This window comes from Aquarana catesbeiana, linkage group LG08 (genome assembly GCF_042186555.1).
Source record: "Aquarana catesbeiana isolate 2022-GZ linkage group LG08, ASM4218655v1, whole genome shotgun sequence".
NCBI lineage: Eukaryota > Metazoa > Chordata > Amphibia > Anura > Ranidae > Aquarana > Aquarana catesbeiana.
In genome coordinates, this window is record NC_133331.1 from 7027748 (window position 1) to 7055054 (window position 27307).

At 45.4% G+C, this 27307-nt stretch overlaps 1 protein-coding gene across 8 annotated transcripts in view; it reads left to right on the top strand.

Moving 5' to 3' along the window:
- The window catches only part of LOC141105568 (RRP12-like protein), a 305552-nt gene extending 280547 nt beyond the window's left edge, over nucleotides 1-25005 (top strand). For 6 of the 8 annotated variants that reach the window (XM_073595466.1, XM_073595463.1, XM_073595460.1 and 3 more), the window contains 4 exons: nucleotides 5171-5260; nucleotides 13884-13933; nucleotides 22348-22415; nucleotides 24401-25005. In XM_073595466.1, the coding sequence (XP_073451567.1) occupies nucleotides 5171-5260; nucleotides 13884-13933; nucleotides 22348-22415; nucleotides 24401-24500 (308 nt within the window). In that variant the 3' untranslated portion in view covers nucleotides 24501-25005. The remainder of the gene's footprint in view (nucleotides 1-5170; nucleotides 5261-13883; nucleotides 13934-22347; nucleotides 22416-24400) is intronic. The other 2 variants (XM_073595469.1, XM_073595459.1) reach the window with 2 other exon arrangements.
- The last annotated feature ends 2302 nt before the right edge of the window (nucleotides 25006-27307 follow it).

A 27307-nucleotide genomic window follows, 5' to 3' on the forward strand; every position in this document is an offset into this window, starting at 1 on the left:
ATGCTGTGGGAGTGTTTTTCAGCTGCAGGGACAGGACGACTGGTTGCAATCGAGGGAAAGATGAATGCGGCCAAGTACAGGGATATCCTGGACGAAAACCTTCTCCAGAGTGCTCAGGACCTCAGACTGGGCCGAAGGTTTACCTTCCAACAAGACAATGATCCTAAGCACACAGCTAAAATAACGAAGGAGTGGCTTCACAACAACTCCGTGACTGTTCTTGAATGGCCCAGCCAGAGCCCTGACTTAAACCCTTCCCGCCGACCGTACGCAGATGTGCGTACTCTGCTTTCCGGGGTTATACCGGGGTGATATGCAGCCACAGGCATCAGCCCGGTACCGTTGTTTACAGCGGGCGATCGGCTATCCAGATATAACAACCGATGCGGCTAAAAGCCGCTCGGCCGTTATACCGGAGCAGCGGGAGGGGACATCCCCGCCTCTCGCCACTCTTACCGGGCCTCCCGTGCGATCGGGAGGCCCGGTGTCCAATCAGCTGCATTCGGTGGCTGGGGGCGGGCTGGAACGAAGCCGTGGGCGGCTTCGTTCCAGCCTTCTCATTGTAAACGCGGAAATGACGTCACTTCCGTTTACTCGGCTGCCAATGGCGCCAGTTTTAAAAAAATATACAGTATTCAGAATCGCCTTTTTCGGCGATCTGAATACTGTGAAGTGCAAAGGAGGGATCGGGGGTCTTTTAGAACCCCCGATCCCTCCATAAAGAGGACCTGTCACCACCTATTACTGTCACAAGGGATGTTTACATTCCTTGTGACCGCAATAAAAGTAAAAAAAAAAAAATTTTTTTTAAACACAATTTATAAGTATAAAATAAATAAAACAAATGAAAAAAAAAAAAAATTTTAAAGCGCCCCCGTCCCCGCGAGCTCGCACAGCGAAGAAAACGCATACGGAAGTCGCGCCCGCATATGTAAACGGTGTTCAAATCACACATGTGAGATATCGCCGCGATCGTCAGAGCAAGAGCAATAATTCTAGCCCTAGACCTCCTCTGTAACTCTAACCTGGTAACCCCCCAAAAAAATTTAAAGCGTCGCCTATGGAAATTCATAGGTACCGTAGTTTGACGCCATTCCACGAGTGCGTGCAATTATAAAGGGTGACGTATTTGGTATCTATTTACTCGGCGTAACATCATCTTTCACATTGTACAAAAAAATTGGGGTAACTTTACTGTTTGGATTTTTTAAAATTCATGAAAGTGTCCCTTTTCCAAAAATTTGCGTTTAAAACACCGCTGCACAAATACCGTGTGATATAAAATATTGCAACAATCTCCATTTTATTCTCTAGATTCTCTGCTAAAAAAATATATATAATGTTTGGGAACTCTAAGTAATTTTCTAGCAAAAAATACGGATTTTAACTTGTAAACACCAAATTTCAAAAATAGGCTTAGTCATGAAAGGGTTAAACCCAATTGATCATCTCTGGAGAGACCTAAAAATGGCCGTCCACCAACGTTTACCATCCCCCCTGACAGAACTGGAGAGGATCTGCAAGGAGGAATGGCAGAGGATCCCCAAATCCAGGTGTGAAAAACTTGTTGCATCTTTCCCAAAAAGACTCATCAAAAGGGGCTTCTACTAAATACTGAGCAAAGGGTCTGAATACTTAGGACCATGTGATATTTCAGTTTTTCTTTTTTTAATAAATCTGCAAAAATGTCAACAATTCTGTGTTTTTCTGTCAATATGAGGTGCTGTGTGTACAATATGGGGGGCTGTGTGTACAATATGAGGTGCTGTGTGTACAATATGGGGGGCTGTGTGTACAATATGGGGTGCTGTGTGTACAATATGAGGTGCTGTGTGTACAATATGGGGGGCTGTGTGTACAATATGGGGTGCTGTGTGTACAATATGAGGGGCTGTGTGTACAATATGGGGTGCTGTGTGTACAATATGAGGTGCTGTGTGTACAATATGGGGGCTGTGTGTACAATATGAGGTGCTGTGTGTACAATATGGGGGCTGTGTGTACAATATGAGGTGCTGTGTGTACAATATGGGGTGCTGTGTGTACAATATGGGGGGCTGTGTGTACAATATGGGGTGCTGTGTGTACAATATGAGGTGCTGTGTGTACAATATGAGGGGCTGTGTGTACAATATGGGGTGCTGTGTGTACAATATGAGGTGCTGTGTGTACAATATGAGGTGCTGTGTGTACAATATGAGGTGCTGTGTGTACAATATGGGGGGCTGTGTGTACAATATGGGGTGCTGTGTGTACAATATGAGGTGCTGTGTGTACAATATGGGGGCTGTGTGTACAATATGAGGTGCTGTGTGTACAATATGGGGTGCTGTGTGTACAATATGGGGGGCTGTGTGTACAATATGGGGTGCTGTGTGTACAATATGGGGTGCTGTGTGTACAATATGGGGGCTGTGTGTACAATATGGGGGCTGTGTGTACAATATGGGGGGCTGTGTGTACAATATGGGGTGCTGTGTGTACAATATGGGGTGCTGTGTGTACAATATGAGGTGATGTGTGTATAATATGAGGGGCTGTGTGTACAATATGGGGTGTTGTGTGTACAATATGGGGGCTGTGTGTACAATATGGGGGGCTGTGTGTACAATATGGGGTGCTGTGTGTACAATATGGGGTGCTGTGTGTACAATATGAGGTGATGTGTGTATAATATGAGGGGCTGTGTGTACAATATGAGGTGCTGTGTGTACAATATATGGGGTGCTGTGTGTACAATATGGGGTCCTGTGTGTACAATATGGGGTGCTGTGTGTACAATATGGGGGGCTGTGTGTACAATATGGGGGGCTGTGTGTACAATATGGGGGGCTGTGTGTACAATATGGGGAGCTGTGTGTACAATATGGGGTGATGTGTGTACAATATGGGGGGCTGTGTGTACAATATGGGGTGCTGTGTGTACAATATGGGGTGATGTGTGTATAATATGAGGGGCTGTGTGTACAATATGAGGTGCTGTGTGTACAATATGGGGGGCTGTGTGTACAATATGGGGTGCTGTGTGTATAATATGGGGAGCTGTGTGTACAATATGGGGTGCTGTGTGTACAATATGAGGTGCTGTGTGTACAATATGGGGGGCTGTGTGTACAATATGAGGTGATGTGTGTACAATATGAGGTGCTGTGTGTACAATATGGGGGGCTGTGTGTACAATATGGGGTGCTGTGTGTATAATATGGGGAGCTGTGTGTACAATATGGGGTGCTGTGTGTACAATATGGGGTGCTGTGTGTACAATATGGGGTGCTGTGTGTACAATATGAGGTGCTGTGTGTACAATATGGGGGGCTGTGTGTATAATATGGGGTGCTGTGTGTACAATATGGGGGGCTGTGTGTACAATATGAGGTGATGTGTGTACAATATGGGGGGCTGTGTGTACAATATGGGGGCTGTGTGTACAATATGGGGGCTGTGTGTACAATATGGGGTGCTGTGTGTACAATATGGGGTGCTGTGTGTACAATATGAGGTGCTGTGTGTACAATATGGGGTGCTGTGTGTACAATATGAGGTGATGTGTGTACAATATGGGGGGCTGTGTGTACAATATGGGGTGCTGTGTGTACAATATGGGGTGCTGTGTGTACAATATGAGGTGCTGTGTGTACAATATGGGGTGCTGTGTGTACAATATGAGGTGATGTGTGTACAATATGGGGGGCTGTGTGTACAATATGAGGTGATGTGTGTACAATATGGGGGGCTGTGTGTACAATATGGGGGCTGTGTGTACAATATGGGGTGCTGTGTGTACAATATGGGGTGCTGTGTGTACAATATGAGGTGCTGTGTGTACAATATGGGGGGCTGTGTGTACAATATGGGGTGCTGTGTGTACAATATGGGGGCTGTGTGTACAATATGGGGTGCTGTACAATATGGGGGGCTGTGTGTACAATATGGGGTGCTGTGTGTACAATATGGGGGGCTGTGTGTATAATATGGGGGGCTGTGTGTACAATATGGGGTGCTGTGTACAATATGGGGTGCTGTGTGTACAATATGGGGCGCTGTGTGTACAATATGGGGGGCTGTGTGTATAATATGGGGTGCTGTGTGTATAATATGGGGAGCTGTGTGTATAATATGGGGGCTGTGTGTACAATATGGGGGCTGTGTGTACAATATGGGGGCTGTGTGTACAATATGGGGGCTGTGTGTACAATATGGGGTGCTGTGTGTACAATATGGGGGCTGTGTGTACAATATGGGGGCTGTGTGTACAATATGGGGTGCTGTGTGTACAATATGGGGCGCTGTGTGTACAATATGGGACGCTGTGTGTACAATATGGGGCGCTGTGTGTACAATATGGGACGCTGTGTGTACAATATGGGACGCTGTGTGTACAATATGGGACGCTGTGTGTACAATATGGGGCGCTGTGTGTACAATATGGGGCGCTGTGTGTACAACATGGGGTGCTGTGTGTACAACATGGGGTGCTGTGTGTACAACATGAGGTGCTGTGTGTACAATATGGGGTGCTGTGTGTACAATATGGGGTGCTGTGTGTACAATATGGGGTGCTGTGTGTACAATATGGGGTGCTGTGTGTACAATATGGGGTGATGTGTGTACAATATGGGGTGCTGTGTACAATATGGGGGGCTGTGTGTACAATATGGGGGGCTGTGTGTACAATATGGGGCGCTGTGTACAATATGGGGTGTTGTGTGTACAATATGGGGTGCTGTGTACAATATGGGGTGTTGTGTGTACAATATGGGGCGCTGTGTGTACAATATGGGGTGTTGTGTGTACAATATGGGGGGCTGTGTGTACAATATGGGGCGCTGTGTGTACAATATGGGGTGTTGTGTGTACAATATGGGGGGCTGTGTGTACAATATGGGGCGCTGTGTGTACAATATGGGGGGCTGTGTGTACAATATGGGGGGCTGTGTGTACAATATGGGGGGCTGTGTGTACAATATGGGGCGCTGTGTGTACAATATGGGGGGCTGTGTGTACAATATGGGGTGTTGTGTGTACAATATGGGGCGCTGTGTGTACAATATGGGGGGCTGTGTGTACAATATGGGGTGCTGTGTGTACAATATGGGGGGCTGTGTGTACAATATGGGGCGCTGTGTGTACAATATGTGGAAAATCTGTCTTTTCATCTTTTGTACAACAGCCACAAAGCAGAGCCATGACTTCAGAGTCACATCGGACGGGCGGCTCATCATGGAGGACGGGGAAGCGGGAGAAGAAGAGAACTCACAAGGTTTGTGGTGTTCACCGATTGTTTCCAGGAAATGTACGACCCTCGGGAGCCGCAGCAAAGTTCTTATCGATGGTCTCCCTTCATGATTAGATCTTCTGTAATAATCTCCTGTGTTTCAGTAAGCTACTCTGTGTATATACAGATGGGGCCCATCCACACAGCAATCCTTAACCTGCTGAGGAATTCGTAGTAGGAAATTGGCAAGTCTGTCTTTTTTTTTTTTTTTTGGTGTGTTTTTTTTTATTTATTTTTTTTTTACACTTTTTTTTTTTTTTTTACATTGAAATTGTTTGTTTATTTTATACCAGTGAATTTCATTGGTATAAGCCAGTGTTTATCAACTCCAGTCCTCAAGGCGCCCCAACAGGTCATGTTTTCAGGCTTCCCATTATTTTGCACAGGTGATTTGATCAGTTTCACTGCCTTAGTAATTACCACAGCCATTTCATCGAAGGGAAATCTTGAAAACATGACCTGTTGGGGGCGCCTTGAGGACTGGAGTTGATAAACACTGGTATAAGCAACTGGTTTTTTTTTACTGAATGAAACACATTCCTTCAGTGTGCTTTAGTGTGATTGGCCCCCTGTCTGTATCATGTGATCACTGTGACCAATCACAGCTAGCAACACAATTGTATACAATGGATGGCATGAAAGGAAGCCATCCATTGTTTACAACTGTCCATCTGCTGGATCACGCTGCAGGGCGGCCCCACGTCATGTGACGTCCACCCGGATCAACAAAATATGTATATATTAATATATAATATAAATATATCTTATGGGACTTGTAGTTTCGCAACAGCTGGAGGGGCCGCCAGTTTGAGACCCCCCTGCTGTAAAGGCTTTTAAAGCGTCGCTTATGGATAGTAAAATTTACGCTGTTTGTCGCCATTGTACGGGCGTGCACAATTTTTAAAGCGTGACATGTTTTGTGTCTATTTACTTAGTGTGACATCATCTTTTATATTTTACATAATGTGTGTGTTTTTATTTATTTTTTTTTTTTGCATTAAAATTTCCCAAAAACTGCGTTTAAAAAAAAAAAAAAAAAAACGCAGTGCAAATACCATGTGACCATTATAAAAAAAAAAAAAAAATTTGCAAAACCCGCCAATTTATTCTCTAGGGTCTCTGCTTTAAAAAAAAAAAAACATATAATGTTTGGGGGTTCTAATTTTCTAGCAAAAGAAAGATAAATAAATACAAAATTGCTTTTTACATGTAAGCAAAAAGTGCCAGAAAATGTCCGATCTTCAAGTGGTTATGAGAAACTGAAGAACGGCAAAAAAAAAAAAGTTTTGGAAATTTTTTTTAAATTGCAAAGGAAAAATATGAACTTTCCTTCTAATCCTAACCCCCCCCCCCCCCAGCGATCTTTCTGTTGGACAATGTTGACACAATACTCGGAAGTCAATGAAATTTTTCTTCGTAAATCATCAAAATTAGTTTGACTTTTGCACCTCGCTGGATCTTCCTGGAAATACAAACCGAGCGAAATTACGCAGAAGATGGTGATTGTCATTTGGCAGTCTGATGATGAAATCAGTGACATTTGCATCCAGATTGTCCACCCAACATTCCCACCGCCCTTCCAGAGAACCAGCAACCATTCCTGTGGAGTCATTAAAGAGTAACTTCACTTTTGTTGAGGAACCCAACGCCCCTCCCCCGGGTGATCTCTGTACATTGCCGGGATTGTTAGACACTTTGTAGCAGATTCCTTCATTTTGTTATTCTGAAGAAAGAGCTGTTTTTTTTTCTCTGTGTCCATGTGCAGAGTTAATGGCTTTATAATTATCAGTCAGATGCTGTGCTTGCAGGGCTCCAATGAGGAAAGTGGCAAGGTCTGCATCCCTATAGATGCGATTTTTCCCTTTAGGAGTATCTCACCAAAAATTAAATTTTTGTTGCAGGAGATGCCCAAAATCTGACTTGTATCTTAGTGCAGGCTTATGGGAAAATCGATGAGCCCAATCACACAAGCATCAGGTGCGCTCTGTGATCGTTGTGTCCTCCTTGGATAAAGCTGATCTCAGTTGATTACATGTAAACAAATGTCGGTTATCGGCATTTCCAATCCTTAGAGCTGTCATGTGAGAAAAGGAGAGCTGATAACCGGCAGTCCTGTCACAGCACACATTTACACTGATAATCAGTGCAGTATCATCAGTGCCCATCAGTGCCCGTCAGTGCAGCCTCATCAGTGCACATAACCAGCAATCCTGTAACAGCACACATTTGCACTGATCATCAGTGCAGTATCATCAGTGGACATAACCGGCAATCCTGTGACAGCACACATTTATACTGATAATCAGAGCAGCTCTATCAGTGCCTGTCACGGAGCGTCCCACACTCCACTTGAGTGTTTCCGTCAGTATACCACTTCCTCCCAGTCTGGATACAGATATCAGATATTCCAAATGCTCCCAAGCACAAAACAAGGAGACACTTGTTTCACTGCTAACATGGACTGTTTTATTATCACACATGGACACAACAGATAAAATAACTCAGAGACTCTTCCCCCCACCCTTGGAAAAGAGGGCGGGTTAAACTGTCCAATGACAATAGACATACAGGTCAGGTGTGTTCAAACTTCTCCTCAGTAAACAGTCTTATCAGCAGGGGGGCTGCTGGAGGAATCCCCCCTCCCTCCATAGAGATACACATCCCAAATGATCACAGCAAAGAGTCCACAACAGAATGAGACAATATATACATATATACAAGATTGAGTATGACCAGTACAGATCAGACTGGATTTCTCATTCACCTCACAAAGAGTATTGTTCCCTTGAAAATCCAGGGCCCATAATCAAAAGGCAAGAGGCTTGCATTCAGTCCTCTCCAAAAGCCTCTCTCCCGGCTAGGTCTGTCACAGTGCCCATCAGTGAAGCCTTATCAGTGCACATAACCGACAATCCTGTAACAGCACACATTTATACTGATAATCAGGGCAGCTCCATCAGTGCCAGTTTTTGCAGCCTCATCCATGCCCCTCAGTGGAGCCTTATCAGTGCCCCTCAGTGGAGCCTCAACCGTGCCCCTCAGTGGAGCCTCATCCGTGCCCCTCAGTGGAGCCTCATCCGTGCCCCTCAGTGGAGCCTCATCCGTGCCCCTCAGTGGAGCCTCATCCGTGCCCCTCAGTGGAGCCTCATCCGTGCCCCTCAGTGGAGCCTCATCCGTGCCCCTCAGTGGAGCCTCATCCGTGCCCCTCAGTGGAGCCTCATCCGTGCCCCTCAGTGGAGCCTCATCAGTGCCCCTCAGTGGAGCCTCATCCGTGCCCCTCAGTGGAGCCTCATCCGTGCCCCTCAGTGGAGCCTCATCCGTGCCCCTCAGTGGAGCCTCATCAGTGCCCCTCAGTGGAGCCTCATCCGTGCCCCTCAGTGGAGCCTCATCCGTGCCCCTCAGTGGAGCCTCATCCGTGCCCCTCAGTGGAGCCTCATCCGTGCCCCTCAGTGGAGCCTCATCAGTGCACATAACCGGCAATCCTGCAACAGCACACATTTACACTGATAATCAGGGCAGCTCCATCAGTGGCAGTCGGTGCCCATCAGTGCAGCCTCATCAGCGCACATCAGAGCCCATTATCGCACATGAGTGAAGCCTCATTGGTGCCAGTTAGTGCAGCCTCATCAGCGCACATCAGTGTCCATCAGTGGAGCCTCATCAGTGAAGAGGAGAAATTACTTATTTGCAAAATTCTATAACCGAAAATTTGAAAAAAAACTTTCTTCGTTTTGGTCTTTTGTTTAGCAAAAAGTAAAAAAACCCCAGTGGCGATTGACTACCACCAAAAGAAAGCTTTATTTGTGTGAGAAAAATGATCAAAATGTCATATGGGTACAGTGTTGTATGACCGCGTAATTGTCATTGAAAGTGTGACCGCGCTGAAAGCTGAAAATTGTCCTGGGCAGGAAGGGGGTGATGAAAGTGCCCGGTATTGAAGGGGTTAATCCAGTTCAGCAAAAAGAAAGGTAAGCCACCCTTTGAAACTGCCAAAGATCCCCCCTGAAGATGATGAATGTCTCTGATTGGAGAAGGATGATGACCATAAATATCAGTGCAGCTATGAAATGCAGAGTGTATTTTGAAGCTTGGAGTGCAGACAGCCACCTCCTGTTACTTGTTGCTGCCCTACTGTTACCGTGTAAGCTCGGCTCAGTGAAGCGTGCAAGTATTTTCTATCCACTAATCTATCTTCCTTCAAGGATAGGGAGACCGCTATCATCACCTTAAAAAGAAAAAAACAAAAAAAAAAATAAACCCTTTTTTGGCTGACTTTTAGACTATGATCACATCATACGCTGTATAGACCAACTCTTGTCATCCAGGGTACCTCCTGGGATTGTCCTCCAGGGATTGTCCTCCGGGGTACCTCCTGGGATTGTCGTCCTGGGATTGTCCTCCGGGGTACCTCCTGGGATTGTCCTCCGGGGTACCTCCTGGGATTGTCCTCTGGGATTGTCCTCCGGGGTACCTCCTGGGATTGTCCTCCGGGGTACCTCCTGGGATTGTCCTTCTGGGATTGTCCTCTGGGGTACCTCCTGGGATTGTCGTCCTGGGATTGTCCTCCGGGGTACCTCCTGGGATTGTCCTCCTGGGAATGAGGGCTTAAAAGAAGGGTCTGAGGACTCTGATACAAAGGCAGAGGGGATGAGAAGACACCGGGGGAGGGATGAGAACTTTGAATTAAATGAGGGGACTGAGGACTCTGATATGGATCGGGGCGATTGAGGACATCGATGTGATGACTGGGATAAGAGGGACGAGTACTCTGGTGTGTGTGTTTGGAGGAGGGGTTAAGGGTGAATGAGGACTTTGATTTAAAAAAAACAATAAAGGACTCTGATATAGGTCTGAGGATTCTAAAGTGAAGGTGGGGGGATGACAAGGCATTGGAGGGGGGGGAGACGAGTACTCTGATGTGAAGGCGGGGGGGGAGACAAGTACTCTGATGTGGAAAGTGGGGGTAAGACGAGTACTCTGATGTGAAGGTGGCTGGGGAGACGAGTACTCTAATGTGGAAGGCGGGGGGAGACGAGTACTCTGATGTGAAGGTGGCTGGGGAGACGAGTACTCTAATGTGGAAGGCGGGGGGAGACGAGTACTCTGATGTGGAAGGCGGGGGGAGACGAGTACTCTGATGTGGAAGGCGGGGGGAGACGAGTACTCTGATGTGGAAGGCGGGGGGAGACGAGTACTCTGATGTGGAAGGCGGGGGGGGAAGACGAGTACTCTGATGTGAAGGCGGGGGGGGGAGATGAGTACTCTGATGTGAAGGTGGCTGGGGAGACGAGTACTCTGATGTGAAGGCGGGGGGGGGAGATGAGTACTCTGATGTGAAGGTGGCTGGGGAGACGAGTACTCTGATGTGAAGGCGGGGGTGGGAGGGGCGGGCCGCGACGAGTACTCTGATGTGAAGGCGGGGGGGGGGCGGATGAGTACTCTGATGTGGGGGGGGGGGGGCGGATGAGTACTCTCATGTGAAGGCGGGGGGGAGACAAGTACTGTGATGTGGAAACGAGAATTCTTATGTGAAGGGGAGGTTTAATAAGGACTTAAAAGAAGGGTCTGAGGGCGGGAGGATGAGAACACACGGGGGGGGGGACACGAGTACTCTGATGTGAAGGGGTGTTAAGGACCCTTATATGAAGGCGGAGGGACTGAGGACTTTCATGTGATGGAAGGACCCCCACCTTGGGCTGGGGTTCCTCGAAAATTTGCACACTTTGACAGGATGCCGTGACAAACAAAAGGTTGAGAGACGCAGGAACAGACCAACCCGGCCCAAACCATCGATGGAATGACAAGTTACAATGTATAAAGAAATCTTCCATGGGATTCCCCGATTTGTCCCAATCATTGGAAAGCCTCGTCTCCGGGGACATTGTGGTGGAGACATGCCGGTTCATTGACTTTTCACGCTTCCCTCCTTTCTGATTGCCGGCGCTCACCAAACTTGTATTTAAGTGTCATTAACAATTCGTTTTCCGGCTTTCTTCACAAACAGATGAAATAATCATTAATGTGCGTTTTGTTCCATTATTACCAATTAGTCTCTTTGTCTTCGGCAGAGTCAGACCCCCTTCCCACAATCTGCGCTCATCTCTTAGAAGAGAACCCTTTGAATCTCCCGACCCCCCACGCTCTCACTGAGGATCATTAGATGCTGACAGGGAGTTGGCCGAAGGCTGACAGTTTTTCCTTCATTTATTATTATATCGGCGTTTGCAGATAATTGGATAAATGTGACATTTTAGATTTGTATGTCCGCCAAGCTAAAGCCCAACTCCGGGTCCCGTCAATGTTCCACCTATAGAGAGCTTATCAGACCCTTCAACTGCTACATCTCTTATTTTTTTGGTAATTATTGAAACATACATTTTTTTTTTCAAGGTAGTACAATGCAAAACAAATGACAGTACATCACATTACGATACGATAAAACATTGTTACGTTAAAAAGAAAATGTGATTTCTCAATTATTAGCAACCAAAGGCGTTGAGTCGTCTCAATTTCATGTCCATCTGGATTCCATAAATGTTTTTCCTTTTTAACCACTTTTTAATTTAATAATTTTTCACCAACATTAACAACAACATATTTGATAGAAACTTCCTTTAGAACCCTCAAACATTGTATCTTTTCTGAAAGCAGAGGCCCTGGAGAATAAAATGGTGGTAGTTGCAGTTTTGTTTTGCGACACAATCTTTGCACAGCCGTTAATCAAGTACAGATTTTCAGGCAAAAAAAGGTTTTACTAAACCCACAACAGTAAAATCAGTCTGTATATGCAGTAAAGCACGCTGGTTATACTCGCTGTGGAACCTAAGGGGTTAATCTTCTGCATTGTGTAAAAAGGCTGTTTGATCCTGTCTTCTCTGATCCTCCCCTTTTTCATCTGTCCCAATATATACCTGCTGATAGCACAGAGCCCTAGGAGTCGCTTTGCACATGCTCAGTTTGGTGTGTATTGCTAGAGTGTTTTTTTTGGGGGGGGGATGGGTGCATGTGATCAGCACAGGGCCGATCAACACTGTTCAGAGGGTCAGGGGTCCTGCAGCCTGATAGGACAGTCAGAGGAGAATGAAAACTCCTCCTACAAGCTTTAGCCAGAAACTGCAGGGTCCTGGGGAGATCAGATATAGTGAATGCAGAGTCCTGGGGAGAGCAGATATAGGGACTGCAGGCTCCTGGGGAGAGCAGATATAGGGACTGCAGGCTCCTGGGGAGAGCAGATATAGTGACTGCAGGCTCCTGGGGAGACCAGATATAGGGACTGCAGGCTCCTGGGGGGACCAGATATAGGGACTGCAGGCTCCTGGGGAGAGCGGATATAGTGAATGCAGAGTCCTGGGGAGATCAGATATAGTGACTGCAGGCTCCTGGGGAGATCAGATATAGTGAATGCAGAGTCCTGGGGAGATCAGATATAGTGACTGCAGAGTCCTGGGGAGATCAGATATAGTGACTGCAGGCTCCTGGGGAGATCAGATATAGTGACTGCAGGCTCCTGGGGAGATCAGATATAGTGAATGCAGAGTCCTGGGGAGATCAGATATAGTGACTGCAGGCTCCTGGGGAGATCAGATATAGTGAATGCAGAGTCCTGGGGAGATCAGATATAGTGACTGCAGAGTCCTGGGGAGATCAGATATAGTGACTGCAGAGTCCTGGGGAGATCAGATATAGTGAATGCAGACTCCTGGGGAGATCAGATATAGTGACTGCAGAGTCCTGGGGAGACCAGATATAGTGAGTGCAGGCTCCTGGGGAGACCAGATATAGTGAATGCAGAGTCCTGGGGAGATCAGATATAGTGAATGCAGGCTCCTGGGGAGATCAGATATAGTGAGTGCAGGCTCCTGGGGAGACCAGATATAGTGAATGCAGAGTCCTGGGGAGATCAGATATAGTGACTGCAGGCTCCTGGGGAGATCAGATATAGTGAATGCAGGCTCCTGGGGAGATCAGATATAGTGAGTGCAGGCTCCTGGGGAGACCAGATATAGTGAATGCAGAGTCCTGGGGAGATCAGATATAGTGAATGCAGAGTCCTGGGGAGATCAGATATAGTGACTGGAGGCTCCTGGGGAGATCAGATATAGGGAATGCAGAGTCCTGGGGAGAGCAGATATAGTGAATGCAGAGTCCTGGGGAGATCAGATATAGTGAATGCAGAGTACTGGGGAGATCAGATATATCCCCCACTGACCCCAACAGTGGAGCACCATCCCCCACCCCCACACCGACACCAACAATGGGGCACTATTCCTCCTTCTGACCACACACTGTAATTTTTTATTTTATTTTTCTTCTCCCACTGACCACCAAGCCTGAAGCATTGTCTTCTCCTTCTGGCCCCCTAAAGTCTGAAGGACTGTAGACTGGTTCTTTGTTTAGGAAGTTTGGAGATTCCACAGAATCCTCATTGAGAATAGCTGACATAGAGATTGTGTAATAAAACGTATTCATGTAATATCATTTCTTATTCTTGCACACCGAAAAATTTCATTAAAAAAAAAAAAAAAACGGTTTAACAAATCCCGATGGTATCCAGCTGAAGGCGGTGTGATGATGGACGATGTTCTCAGTCTCTGTTCATGTTTTACAGGTGTGGATGAGGAGATGGCGGATCTCATGAAAGAAGTCGGACTTCGCACTGTAAGTTTCCATCTTTAATCTTTAAAGGCAAACCGGAGTTTTTTTTGTTTGTTTTTTGTTGTTTGAGTAATTTTAATATTTAGTGTTTGTAACTCGATCATTTTATACATTTTTTTTTTATATTGTATAAAGTCACTATTTTATGAAAGCTGCAGCACACACAATGCTTCCAGCACGGCCTTCATCTACAGATGGGGAGGGAAGGGTGAGAATCCCGCTGGACTCCGATGTCCCGTTTGGTGAAGTGTAACAAATATGAAATATTCACATTTAATCTGAAGTCCAGGAATTCAGCAACTTTGCAAAAAGTGAAGACACACTATTTGTTCCCCCAACACTTCATATCCCTGACATGTGGCGGGTGTACCATGTACTTGTATGGGAGAGTCTCCTGTTCTCTTTGTATCGCTTCCTTTGTGTGCTGTCCCTGGTGTTCCTGCCAGTCCCTCTGCTTTCTTATGAAAAACTGACCACACTGAGCAGGAGAGCACACTGCGGTCAGTTCTCTAGCAATGCTGGGAACTCCAGTGTGCTCTCCTCCAATGATCAGACTTGTCCTAACACTCCCCTGCTGCACAGCTATTCACTGGCATGCTCAGTGTGCTGCTGTTCCCCCCCCCCCCCCCCCCCCCAGATCTTATGGCAGCTGAGAACAGAGGGAACGTGATCACTAAAAAAAAAAAAAAAAATAATAAAGATAAAAAAAGTATTTGTTTTATATCTTTGCAAAAGTGTTGTGCCTTTAATTTCCATTTTAAACTGAATGAGTTGTTTTACAAGATGACTGTTTACAATCACTTTAAAGGGGTTATAAACCCCTCGTGTTTTTTTTACCTTAATGCTTTCTATGCATTAAGGTGAAAAACCTCCAGTCATGCAGCAGACCCGCCCCGCCCCCCCGCCCCCATTTTACTTCCCTGAACCCGGTCTTCCTCGCCCCGGGGACGAGCACACCAGCTCTATCCAGCATCCCGTGTCCTGATTGGATAGATTGGTAGCAGCGCAGCCATTGGCCCCCACTGCTGTTAATCAAATCAAATGACCCGGGGGCGGGGCTGAGTCCTGCTGTCTGTGTCAATAGACGCAGCAGTAAGACTCTGGATCGCGCCGACACGGTTCTCCTGAAGGAGAGAGCCTCTCCGACGGGGCACTCGAGAAGAGGAGGAGCCAGGAGCGCCGCTGAGGGACCCCAGAAGAGGAGGATCGGGGGGCCACTCTGTGCAAAACCAACTGCACACAGGAGGTAAGTATGACATATTTAAAAAAAAAAAAAAAAAAGTTTAGTAACCCTTTAAGGGCTGGTTCACACCACCTGCAGTCCAGTGCGTTTTTTTTTTTTTTTTCTACATCAAAAAACACATGGGAAGTAGGTTATATGGTTTTCAGTGGCATAGTTCACATCGGTGCTTGCAGATCCAATGCGTTCCAGAAAAAAAAAGTAGAACATGCTGCATTTTTCCTGCACTGGACTGTACTAAAAGGCACTGGAACGCACCAAAATCTACCAAAAACGCACTGGAACACACATGTCCTTAAGGTTAAGAAAAAAGAGGGGGAAAAAATGCACTGGACTGCATCAAAGACACACTGGAATGCGTCATCGCCCATGTAGAGAAGCATCTGGAACGCATCCGGACTGCGTATCTATGGTGTGAACTGGCCCTAAAAAATAGGGAGGAAAATGCACTAAACTGCATCAAAAACGCACCAAAAATGCATCAGAAACGTGCATGCAGAAAAGCATCTGGAATGCATCCGGACTGCAGGGCCAGTTCACACCATTGAAACGCAGTTCGGATGCCTTCCAGATGCTTTTCTGCATGCACATTTTTGATTCAGTCCAATGCATCTCCCCCTCCCCCTCCTTTTCTTAATCTTAAATGACATGTGTGTTCCAGTGCGTTTTTGATGTGTTCCAGTGCAGGAAAAATGCAGCATGTTCTACTTTTTTTTTTTTTTTTCTGGAACACACTGGTGTCAACTATGCCATTGAAAATGCAGAAAACAAAACGCACTGGAATGCATGTGGTGGCCCTAAAGGCCAGTACTGCACTCCCATTTTTTGATGCAGTCCAGTGCATTTTTTTCCCTCCTCCTTTTTCTTAAGGACGTGTGTTTCAATGCATTTAGGTGCGCTCCAGTACATTTTTGATGCGCTTTACAGAGTTTCAGTACAGTCCAGTGCAGGAAAAATTCAGCATGTTCTACTCCTTCTTTTCTTTTTCTGGAACGCAATGAAACTCCAAGCACTGGTGTGAACTATGCTATTGAAAACCATATAACCTTCTTTCCATGCGTTTTTGATGCATACAAAATCTCACTGGACTGCATGTGGTGTGAACCGGCCCTTAAATCCAATAAGGTGCATGTCATCTCCAGGACTCATCTCTGGTACTTCTATGTGACGGGTTTATTGCACTCCCCAGAGGACACACTCAGGCTGTGAGAGTAGAGAAGAACACACAGCAGCTGTGGCTGCCCCTCCCCCTCCGCTTCCCATTCTCCGAAGCCTTTGTATTTTGTGAATGAGTTCATATACAAAGGCTTCTATGAATGTGCAGGAGGAGGAGGGGGGAAGAAGACATGTTTTAGTTCCAGTGCTCTTGAGGGAGCTGAGACCACCTCGGAGCTCCGGAGTTTATCTTCCTGGAGGACTCTAAACCTGTCAGATACCAATAATAGAGATCAGTCTATGAGGTGGCAGGGACCTCCTTGGACTTGGACTCACGGCATTACCTGCAGTTTTTACAAAGTAGCTGAATTTCTGGAGTTCAGTTTTAAATATTTCCTGTTTACCTGACTAAGAAGGATTTTAAAAAGTATCTAAAGCCGAACAAGAGATGATTCTTTAAGCTGACATCCTCGTGTAAATAATTATCACTTTGATTTGACGCTCTCCATTGATCTGCAGATCAGTGTTTTGTTGAGTAGCGGAATTCTGCAATTATAGAGATTCAATAGATGACGCTCAGGAGGATCACCAACCCAACAATTATCTTCCTCTCTGCTCACATCAGGACTGTCTCTCCGTTACTAAGAATACATGTCTGTCATCTGTTGTACAGAATGTTATAGAGGTGAACTATCTTTATTTATAGGATATTTGGGTATATACTTTATAAAGTATCTATGTGATCGACTCAATACAAATAATGTCAATGACAGGTTATACAATGCATCCTGAAAGTATTCACATCGCTTCACTTTTTCCACATTTTGTTATGTTACAGCCTTTTTCCAAAACGGATTAAATTCATTATTTTCCTCAAAATTCTACAAACAATCCCCCATAATGACAACGTAAAAAAAGAAGTTTGTTTGAAATCTCTGCAAATTTATTAAAAATAAATCTCCAAAAAATCCCATGTACATAAGTATCACAGGCTCCTGCCATGTACACAAGTATCACTGGCTCCTCCCATGTACATAAGTATCACTGGCTCCTCCCATGTACATAAGTATCACAGGCTCCTCCCATGTACATAAGTATCACTGGCTCCTCCCATGTACATAAGTATCACTGGCTCCTCCCATGTACATAAGTATCACAGGCTCCTCCCATTTACATAAGTATTACTGGCTCCTCCCATGTACATAAGTATCACAGGCTCCTCCCATTTACATAAGTATCACAGGCTCCTGCCATGTACATAAGTATCACAGGCTCCTCCCATTTACATAAGTATCACAGGCTCCTCCCATGTACATAAGTATCACAGGCTCCTCCCATGTACATAAGTATCACAGGCTCCTCCCATTTACATAAGTATCACAGGCTCCTCCCATGTACATAAGTATTACAGGCTCCTTCCATGTACACAAGTATCACAGGCTCCTCCCATGTACATAAGTATTACAGGCTCCTCCCATGTACATAAGTATTACAGGCTCCTCCCATGTACACAAGTATCACAGGCTCCTCCCACGTACATAAGTATCACAGACTCCTCCCACGTACATAAGTATCACAGACTCCTCCCACGTACATAAGTATCACAGACTCCTCCCACGTACATAAGTATCACAGACTCCTCCCACGTACATAAGTATCACAGACTCCTCCCACGTACATAAGTATCACAGACTCCTCCCACGTACATAAGTATCACAGACTCCTCCCACGTACATAAGTATCACAGACTCCTCCCACGTACATAAGTATCACAGACTCCTCCCACGTACATAAGTATCACAGGCTCCTCCCACGTACATAAGTATCACAGGCTCCTCCCATGTACATAAGTATCACAGGCTCCTCTCATGTACATAAGTAGCACAGCCTTTGCCATGACACTCAGAATTGATCTCAGGTGCATACTGTTTCCACTGATCATCCTTGAGATGTTTCTACAACTTGGAGTCCACCTGTGGTAAATTCAGGTGATTGGACATGATTTGGAAAGGCACACACCTGTCTATAGAAGGTCCCACAGGTAACAGTGCATGTCAGAGCACAAACCAAGCCATGAAGTCCAAGGAATTGTCTGTAGACCTCCGAGACAGGATTGTATGGAGGCACAGATCTGGGGAATTGTACAGAAACATTTCTGCAGCATTGAAGGTCCCAATGAGCACAGTGGCCTACATCTTCAAATGGAAGAAGTTTGGAACCACCAGGACTCTTCCTAGAGCGGGTCTCCCGGCCAAACTGAAGGATCGGGGGAGAAGGGCCTTAGTCAAGGAGGTGACAAAGAACCGATGGTCACTTTACCAGAGCTCCAGCATTTCTCTGAGGGGAGAGGGGAACCTTCCAGAAGAACAACCATCTCTGTAGCACTCCACCAACCATGCCTGTTTAGTAGATGGTAGGTGTATGGCTCATGACAGCCCGCCTGGAGTTTGCCAAAGGACACCTGGAGGACTCTCAGACCATGAAAAACAAAATTCTCTGGTATGATGAAGCCAAGATTGAACTCTTTTTAGCCTGAATGGCAAGCGTCATGTCTGGAGGAAACCGGGCACTGCTCATCACCTGGCCAACACCATCCCTACAGTGAAGCATGGTGGTGGCAGCATCATGCTATGGGGATGTTTTTCAGCGGCAGGAACTGGGAGACTAGTCAGGATCGAGGGAAAGATGAATGCAGCAATGTACAGATACATCCTTGCTGAAAACCTGCTCCCGAGCGCTCTGGACCTCAGACTGGGGCGAAGGTTCATCTTCCAACAGGACAGCGACCCTAAGCACACAGAGCCCGAAAGAGCCACAGAAATGCAGCAGCCACATCTAATGATTGGTAAACTGCAATATATTACATTTTTTTGTTTTGGATTTAATACTGCTTCTGTTTGCACACATCTCAGGAGGGATTTTGTCCTCTTTGCAGATCCTCTCCAAGTCATTAAGGTTTCAAGGCTGACGTTTGGTAACTTGAACCTTCAGCTCCCTCCACATATTTTCTGTGGGATTAAGGTCTGGAGACTGGCTAGGACACTCCAGGACCTTTTAATGTGGTTCTTCTTGAGCCACTCTTTTGTTGCCTTGGCCGTGTGTTTTGGGTCATTGTCATGCTGGAATACCCATCCACAAACCATTTTTAATGCCCTGGTTGAGGAAGGAGGTTTTCTTCATCCAAGATTTGATGGTACATCAACATCACTTTAGCTGCAGATTAGCGATACCATCATTAGAATTGCTGCAAGTGGCCCCTGAGCCATTAGTAGAAAGGGGGACTTGGGGGGCACCCGGTACAGCAGGACCGGTCCCCTCTGTATAGAATCGGATATGTTGCTGCATCAGCAAAGGCAACATACAGGCTAAAGGTAAGAGGCAAAGTACTCTCGACGCCCAAGAAGCCGGTGAGGGTCCATGACCAGAGGGTAGGATGACCAAAGTCAATATTGCCAGATCAAATTTCCGGGTGCTCTTTGAAAGTATGCACATCAGCAGGGAGATGCTTCCTTGATGCAGCATGGAGAGAGGGAGAGGGCGTGGTTTATGCACAAGAAACTACCCCCCCAGGCAAATTACACCAGCGCTTGCTTCCACAGTGCTAACTTCTGCTAGAAAGCCATCAGGAAACGGGGAATAATGGCACCCAATGACCAATAAAAATTAGGCATCTCAGGGCAATGCTAACAGCTCTGGACCTGGAAAGTGCTATGCAGTTAACTTCACAAAAACTGGTTCTGAGAAGCACTTCACGTGGAAGCCAGTAGATGACGGTCTGGATGCCGTACGCTTCAAAAGTCAGGCGCCCCCCCCCCCTCGTGCAGATCAGAGAGTAAGCCTTGGCGTAGAGAAGAAAAAATGCTGATTAAATTATAGATTATACCAGCCCTTCCCAACCTTTTCAACAGGAACCCTTGAAATAACTTTCTGGTCTTAAGGAACCCTCTGCTAAATATGACTACATCTACAACTCCTGATACATTAGTGTGATGGTCAGTGAGAAGAATGCTCCTTTATTCATGTGGTCATTTGGAAGAGCCACTTACAGTTAGCTAAAGGGGCCAGTGGTCTCAGTGGGAACCTTTCTCAGAGGCAGAAATTGCTCAAGGGAACCCCTAGCAACCTCTGGAGAAACCCAGGGGGGTTTCATGGAATCCCGGGTGAGGAGCCCCGAATTACCAGGTGGTTATAATGAACCCAATCCCCCCCATTCAGGTGTCAGTATGGAAAGGATTGTTTTTAAGTGAATATAGAGGAGAGCCTTCAGGATAACTTAGATCTGTTCTTCAGGGACTAATGGCTAACGCTGTACAATACCCTACTATTACTACTATACCCTGCTACTACTACTCCCATGGAACTCTAGTTGAGAAACTCTGTTCTACCAGCAAAATTGAAGAAAAGACCGCCTCCTCCTAGGACACTAGCAAAAAACCGAGGCATGCTGGTAGTTGGGAGGGATTATCCTGGGGCTTGCCTACACTTTTATTTCTCACTGTCCAGCTTTCCTGTAGAAGGCAGAATAACACCAAGGTTTAAGACTTCCTTTATTAATTAATAGGCTACCAAAAAAAGAGTGAGTACACAATTCTATATCCTAATCATACAGTATAGGACACTGGCTGAGTAGTCATAGACCCTGGGCTATAGGCAGTTGGACAGTGGCAAGCTTTTGATGGTACTCTCTCAGGGCTCCCCCCATAACCCTACCCTACTCCATGATGCCTCCGTTTTTTGCTAGTGTCCTAAGGTGATGAGCCTCTTCTCCCTTTTGGAGAAATCACTCTTAGCTTAACTAGTTTTATTTTCTCTTTGGATTTTTCAATCAACTCTTCATAGTCTAATAATACAACAATTATCTGGATGTGCGTAACCTTGGTCAAATTTTGGGAATCATACCTGGAGCCCACGCTGGGGGGGGCCAGTCTGTAATGTTAATTTGTGCCCTGAATCCTGCATAGGCCCTCGCCTCCGCACTTTGTGCAACCCATGTGGTTAATCGCAAGGTGCTATACAGGTTCAGGGCTATGGTCCATTCCTATGGAGCCCAATCACTGAAGACCAAGGGTAACATTTGGGCTGTAGTTGGGTTTTTAAAATCAACAATAGAGGCAATGCATCTGGATGGGCGTAACCTTGGTCAAATTTTGGGAACCATACCTGGACCCCATGCTTGGGGGGACGGTCTGTAATATTTGTGCCCTGGATCCTGCATGGGCACTCACCTCCGTACTTGGTGCAACGAGTGTAGTTAATTACAAGGTGCTATACAGGTCCAAAAGCCATGGTCCACCTACAGGGGTAACAGTTGGGCTGTAGTTGGGTTTTTCAAATTGTAATCGGTTTTGATAAAGTAACCCCCCCCCCCCAATTGGAAACTTGTTTAGAACCTATGATCTGTCATACTTTCCATTTACTACTACCACCACCATCTATTCCTGATGGTCAGTGTCACGTAATAGACACCATTAGTGCTTTGCAATTAGTTGTACTTTTGCCCACTTAATTAAAATGGGATTCCAGGCTCTAACTAAACTTAAAATGACTCCTATCCCCCTCCTAACTCCTATACTTACTACCCTGTAGAAGGAAGATGCTTACACTTGCCTATTCTCAGGGTGCTCTGGACTGGTCACATAATTGGCTTCAGGTAAGAGGAGGGACAGCCAACAATGGATGCCCCATAGTAAGCCTATGGGTGACATCACCACTCTGGCATTCCATCCATTGTTGGCGATCTGCTCTCCCCTGGAGCTGGCTGTTTGGGGGGGAATCACGTGACTGGACCAGAGTAACGCAAGAATAGGTAAGTGTAAGCATCTTCCTTCTGCAGTTTTAGGTTTAAGCAGCCTGGGGTTATACAGATTTTTTTTCTTCTTTCCAGAAAAGAAAATTGCTGGGTTTCCCCATCAACACAGTCAGTGTTGATTAGATCCATCTATGGCCGGTTATAGTTGGGGCCTAGAATTCCACTTTAACTATTTTAGCTAACTCACTTTGCACCATCTTTGTTTCCCAATAGCTGGCGGCTCAGGAATACACCGACCCATTCACAGAAAGCCAAACTTTGGAGAGACATACAAATCAAAGGTAAATAACCAGAAGTGTTACTAAACCTGTGAGATGGGATGTCCTCCAGGTGTTGTGGCCACCATAACATGTCTCCTCTTGGGGACTGCATTGTACAGAGAAAGGATTCATCCCCTTGTCTATGGGTCCTGGTTTGGTTACAGCTTTTGTAGACCAGTGGTTCCCAACATCAGTGCTCAAGTTCCCCCAACGGGTCATGTCTTCAGGATTTCCTTCACCATATACAGGTGTCTTTAAATCAATGGCTTGGGATTTATGAAATCGTTAATACATGATCTGTTGGGGTTTCTTGAGCACTGGGGCTGGGATGTAGAAGATGTTGGGCTTCTCCAGAGCTTTTGTGTGTTTTTGGCTCAGTAATACACAGCACAGACACTAGTTATTTCCAGAAATACTCAGATTGAACGCATTGTATGCAAGAATTGGGATGTGTGTGGGACAGATATATGAGCAAAACACTTTAGATGCATCAGTTGAATTTAAATAGGTAGCTAGACCAACCAATCAGCCATAACAGTATGGACTCCACTAGACAAAGCATCACACTGCCTCCGCCAGTGTGATGAATAATGAATAAATCTATCCCATAGTTTGTAGACGCGATAACTTTCACGTAAACCAATCAATATACGCTTATTGGGATTTTTTTTTTACCAAAAACATTAGCAGAATACATATTGGGCTAAATTAATGAAGAAATTAGATTTTTTTTTTTTTTTTCATTTTATCGGATGTGTTTTATAGCAGAAAGTAATAAATTATGTTTTTTTTTTTTTCTTCAAAATTGCCGGTCTGTTTTTTTTGTTTATAGTGCAAAAAATAAACCGCAGAGGTGATCAAATACCACCAAAAGAAACCTCCATTTGTGGGAAAAATAACTCATAAATTTTAAATGTGCACAGCGTCGCAAGACCGCGCAATTGTCGGTTAAAGTAGCGCAGTGCCGTATTGGAAAAAATGCCCTGGTCATAAAGGGGGGAGGGGGGTAAATCTTTCAGAGGTCAAGTGTTTAATATCGCGTTAATGTATGAATCGGTGAATAAGGCTGCTGAAACATTATTACTTGGAGACATTTAGACAGGTTTTTTCACCTTCCTCTGGATCAACTGTGGGTATAGGATTGGGTATATGGGATGGTATGATATTTTTTATTTATTTATTTTTTATGGTTAAACTGGTTGGACTTGTCTTTTTTCAACCTGACTAACTTTGTGCACTGCCAAAAAATGTGTTCATACCGGTATTCTTTTTTTTTTCCGGGTGATTCTTTATGATCAAAATTCGTTATTTCGAATAAATTTGTAACTTCAGAAAAATTTGAATTAGTTATGTTCCATTCATTTTATATGCGGTATTCGTAACTTCGCTAAATTGTAAATTTAAAAAATGTGAAAATTTGAAATACTAACTAATAATAACTATTAGATTATAGGTATTGGAATTTCCTTTCAAATTTGGCTGTTGGTGAATGTAACGAATACGAATTTAGCCAAAGTTATGAATTATCCTAAATAACGAATGTCCCATATAAATGAATGGAACGTAACAAATTAAGAATAATAAAAAGGTTTCATTTGTTGTTGTTATTTATTCTTATTAATTAGATACGTTCCAGTCATTTAGATATGGCATTCATTATTTCAGATAATTCGTAACTTTGGATAAATTCGTATTTGTTACGTTCACTAACAGCCAAATTTGAAAGGAGATTCCAATACCTATAATTAAATAGTTAGTAATAGTTGTTATTTCGGGTTTTCGAATTGTTGGGTTTTCGTTCAAAATTTCTGATTTTTAGAATTTTCAAATTTACAGTTTTTCTAATTTTCTGAAAAATGTGTTAAATGGCTTTTCGTTAATTTGAATATTTCCGAATTAACTAATTTTGTCCAAAAACTAATTCGGAATGAAATGAATTGCGCATGTCTAGTGACATTATGATATAATAAGAATATAATAATAATAATAATCTTCTTCTGATGCAGGAAAAAAGCAAAGATGCGAGGCCAGTTTAAAGGACTGGTGAAAGCGGCACAGAGAGGAGCGCAGACTGGAAGGAAGAAGAGGAAAGAGAGAAGAGTTTGAACCTTTTTCGTTTTGCACATTATTTTCTGCCTTTTATATATCAATCAGTGAGGTGAAGTCACCGATACCCGGGGGGGGGGGGGGGGCGGTGGAGCCTCATTCTTTGCTTGCTTCCGAAGAGCCAACAATTTAAAGAGATAATAATGATTCTGCCCAATAAAAAAGGACATTTGCATCGTAATGACTTTTGTGTGGCCCCCCGCATCGGACGTCTCCACTGACTCTACCCTGGGCTTGACCTGTGAACAATACTGTTGGATGGCCAATGGTTTGGTTTTATGCTTCCCAGAAGGGGGAACCCCTACCATCTCTCTCAGGGGGGAGAGGAAGTCCTCCTGACGGGTGAATCTCCATTTCAGGAGGACATGACCTGCATCTCAAACCGTTCACGGATTGCCGGTGGGATAGACGGGGATGTTCTGACTTGCACACGATAAGGATGTTGAATTCTTCTATTTATGAAGATGTTTGGAGTTTTTTGGTTTATTAAACATAAGAAAACCTAGTTCTTTCTCTTATTATTAGAAGTACACCATTCTGTCTTGCTTCCAATGGTATTTCAGCTGAAAAAACATACAAGGAAATGTTCTACAGCCAATTCCATTCAAGTGCTTACACTTTTACACTCAGACAATGGTGCATGGAGTATATATGGAAATGCATCATGCTGTAGGCCAGGGGTTAGACCACCTTTCAGAGGTTGAGATCTACCTGGACAAAATGGAGGAAATCAAAGATCCCCAGGTGGTGGTGGTTTCGGGGGGGGGGGCGGGGGTTGGGAATGCCCTTAAAGTGGTTTGTAAAGTCTCATTACTTACCTGTACTTACCTGCTCCGTGTAATGGTTTTGCACAGAGCAGTCCCGATCGTCCTTTTCTCGGGTCCCTCTTCTGTGCTTCTGACCCCTCCCTCCTGTTCAGTGCCCCCACAGCAAGCAGCTTGCTATGGGGGCACCCGAACTGAATCTCAGCTCCCTGTGTCCATACAAACACAGAGCCCCGGCCCCGCCCCCTCTGTCCACTGATTGGCTATAGCTGACCTATGGCGCCGCTGCTGTGTGTCTCGGGAGGGAGAGTCTCGGACGGCTGAGACACTTGTGGACATCGCTGGACGGAGAGGGAACTCAGGTGGGCTGCTGCACACAGAAGGCTTTTTATCATAATGCAAAGAATGAACCTTCTGCCTTTTAGAACCACTTAAAAAAAAAAAAACTGTCAAGCCCTCAAAGACATACTATAGTGTCCCCGGCCCCCCTTTGCGTCACATCATCCCTCCCAGAGTAACGTCCTCTGTTCCTCCTTTCCATCTCATCATCACTCCCACAGTAGTATCCTCTGCACCCCTTCACATCATCCCTCCCACAGTGGTGGCTCCTGCTCCCCTTCACGTCACATCATCCCTCCCACAGTGGTCGCCTTTGCCCCTCCCCTTCACATCACATGATCCCTCCCACAGTGATGGCTCTTGCTACCCTTCACATCACATGATCCCTCCCACAGTGGTGGCCTCTGCTCCCCTTCCGATCACATTATTCCTCCCAACGGTAGTGTCCTCTGCTCCTCATCACATCATCCCTCCCACAATAGTGTCCTCTGCTCCTCATCACATCATCCCTCCCACAGTAGTGTCCTCTGCTCCCCTTCACATCACATCATCCCTTCCACAGTGGTGTCCTCTGCTCCCCTTCACATCACATCATCCCTCCAAAGTGGTGTCCTCTGCTCCCCTTCACATCACATCATCCCTCCCACAGTGGTGTCCTCTGCTCTTCTTCACATCATCCCTCCCACAGTAGTGTCCTGCCCCCCTTCACATCATCCCTACTGTAGTTTCCTCTGCCCCCCCATAACAGTGTCCTGTGCCCTCCTTTACATCAACCCCCAACTGTAGTGTCCCCTTCCCCTCTGGAGTCCACCCAATTGGTGATTGCTTTGCTTTCTGGTATCAGTTGATATAAAGAGTTCCTACTTATGCACCCCCACACATTTTCTGACCTCATAGAAAAGTAACAACAGAAAAAAAGACTGAGTAGTCCATCGAGTATGCGCTTTTTTGTTAACTTTTTTTTTGTCTGAGTATAGATCTACGTTTGTCCCAACCATGTTTGAAGCCATTTACTGTTGTCTCACTACCTCTGCTGGAAGTCTATTCCAAGCATCAACTACCCTGTCAGTAAAATAATACTTTCTAATATTCGTTTTGAACTTTCCTCCAGTGAGCTTGAGGCCTTGTACCCATGTTCTTCATCTTGGTTTCATATTGAAAATACTGCCCTCCTGAACCTTATTCAACCCCTTGATCAACAGTTTATGCAATTCGCAGTGGAGGATCGCCACTCAGTTTGTGGCCTTGCTTTTTGGCCTGTCCACATCCCCCAGACGGTTTAGCAAGGTGTTAAATATGGGTATGGGGTTTTTGAGGACCCAAGGTATTCCCATTCTGGGATACCTGAACACCTGCTTCTCAGGGAACATTTGGCTTAAACTGACGTCAAATGTCCTGAAGCGGTTCAGTTGGGTGCTGAACCCTCAGAAGTCAGTTTTGGTCCCAACACATTGTGTGGTCTACTTGGGGCTTAGTCCACAACACAGCACAGGTGAAAGTACTGCTTACACAGGGGAAATGCCTGGTTGGACTCCTGCTCCCCTTCACATCACATCATTCCTCCCACAGTGGTGTCCTCTGTCCTCTGCACTCCTTCGTACCTTGATTCGGGCCTGCATGAAGGTGCTGGAGAAGACGGTAACCTCCTTTTTAATGTAGTCCCCTATGCCCAGTTTTACACCATTCCTTAAATTCTCCAATGCG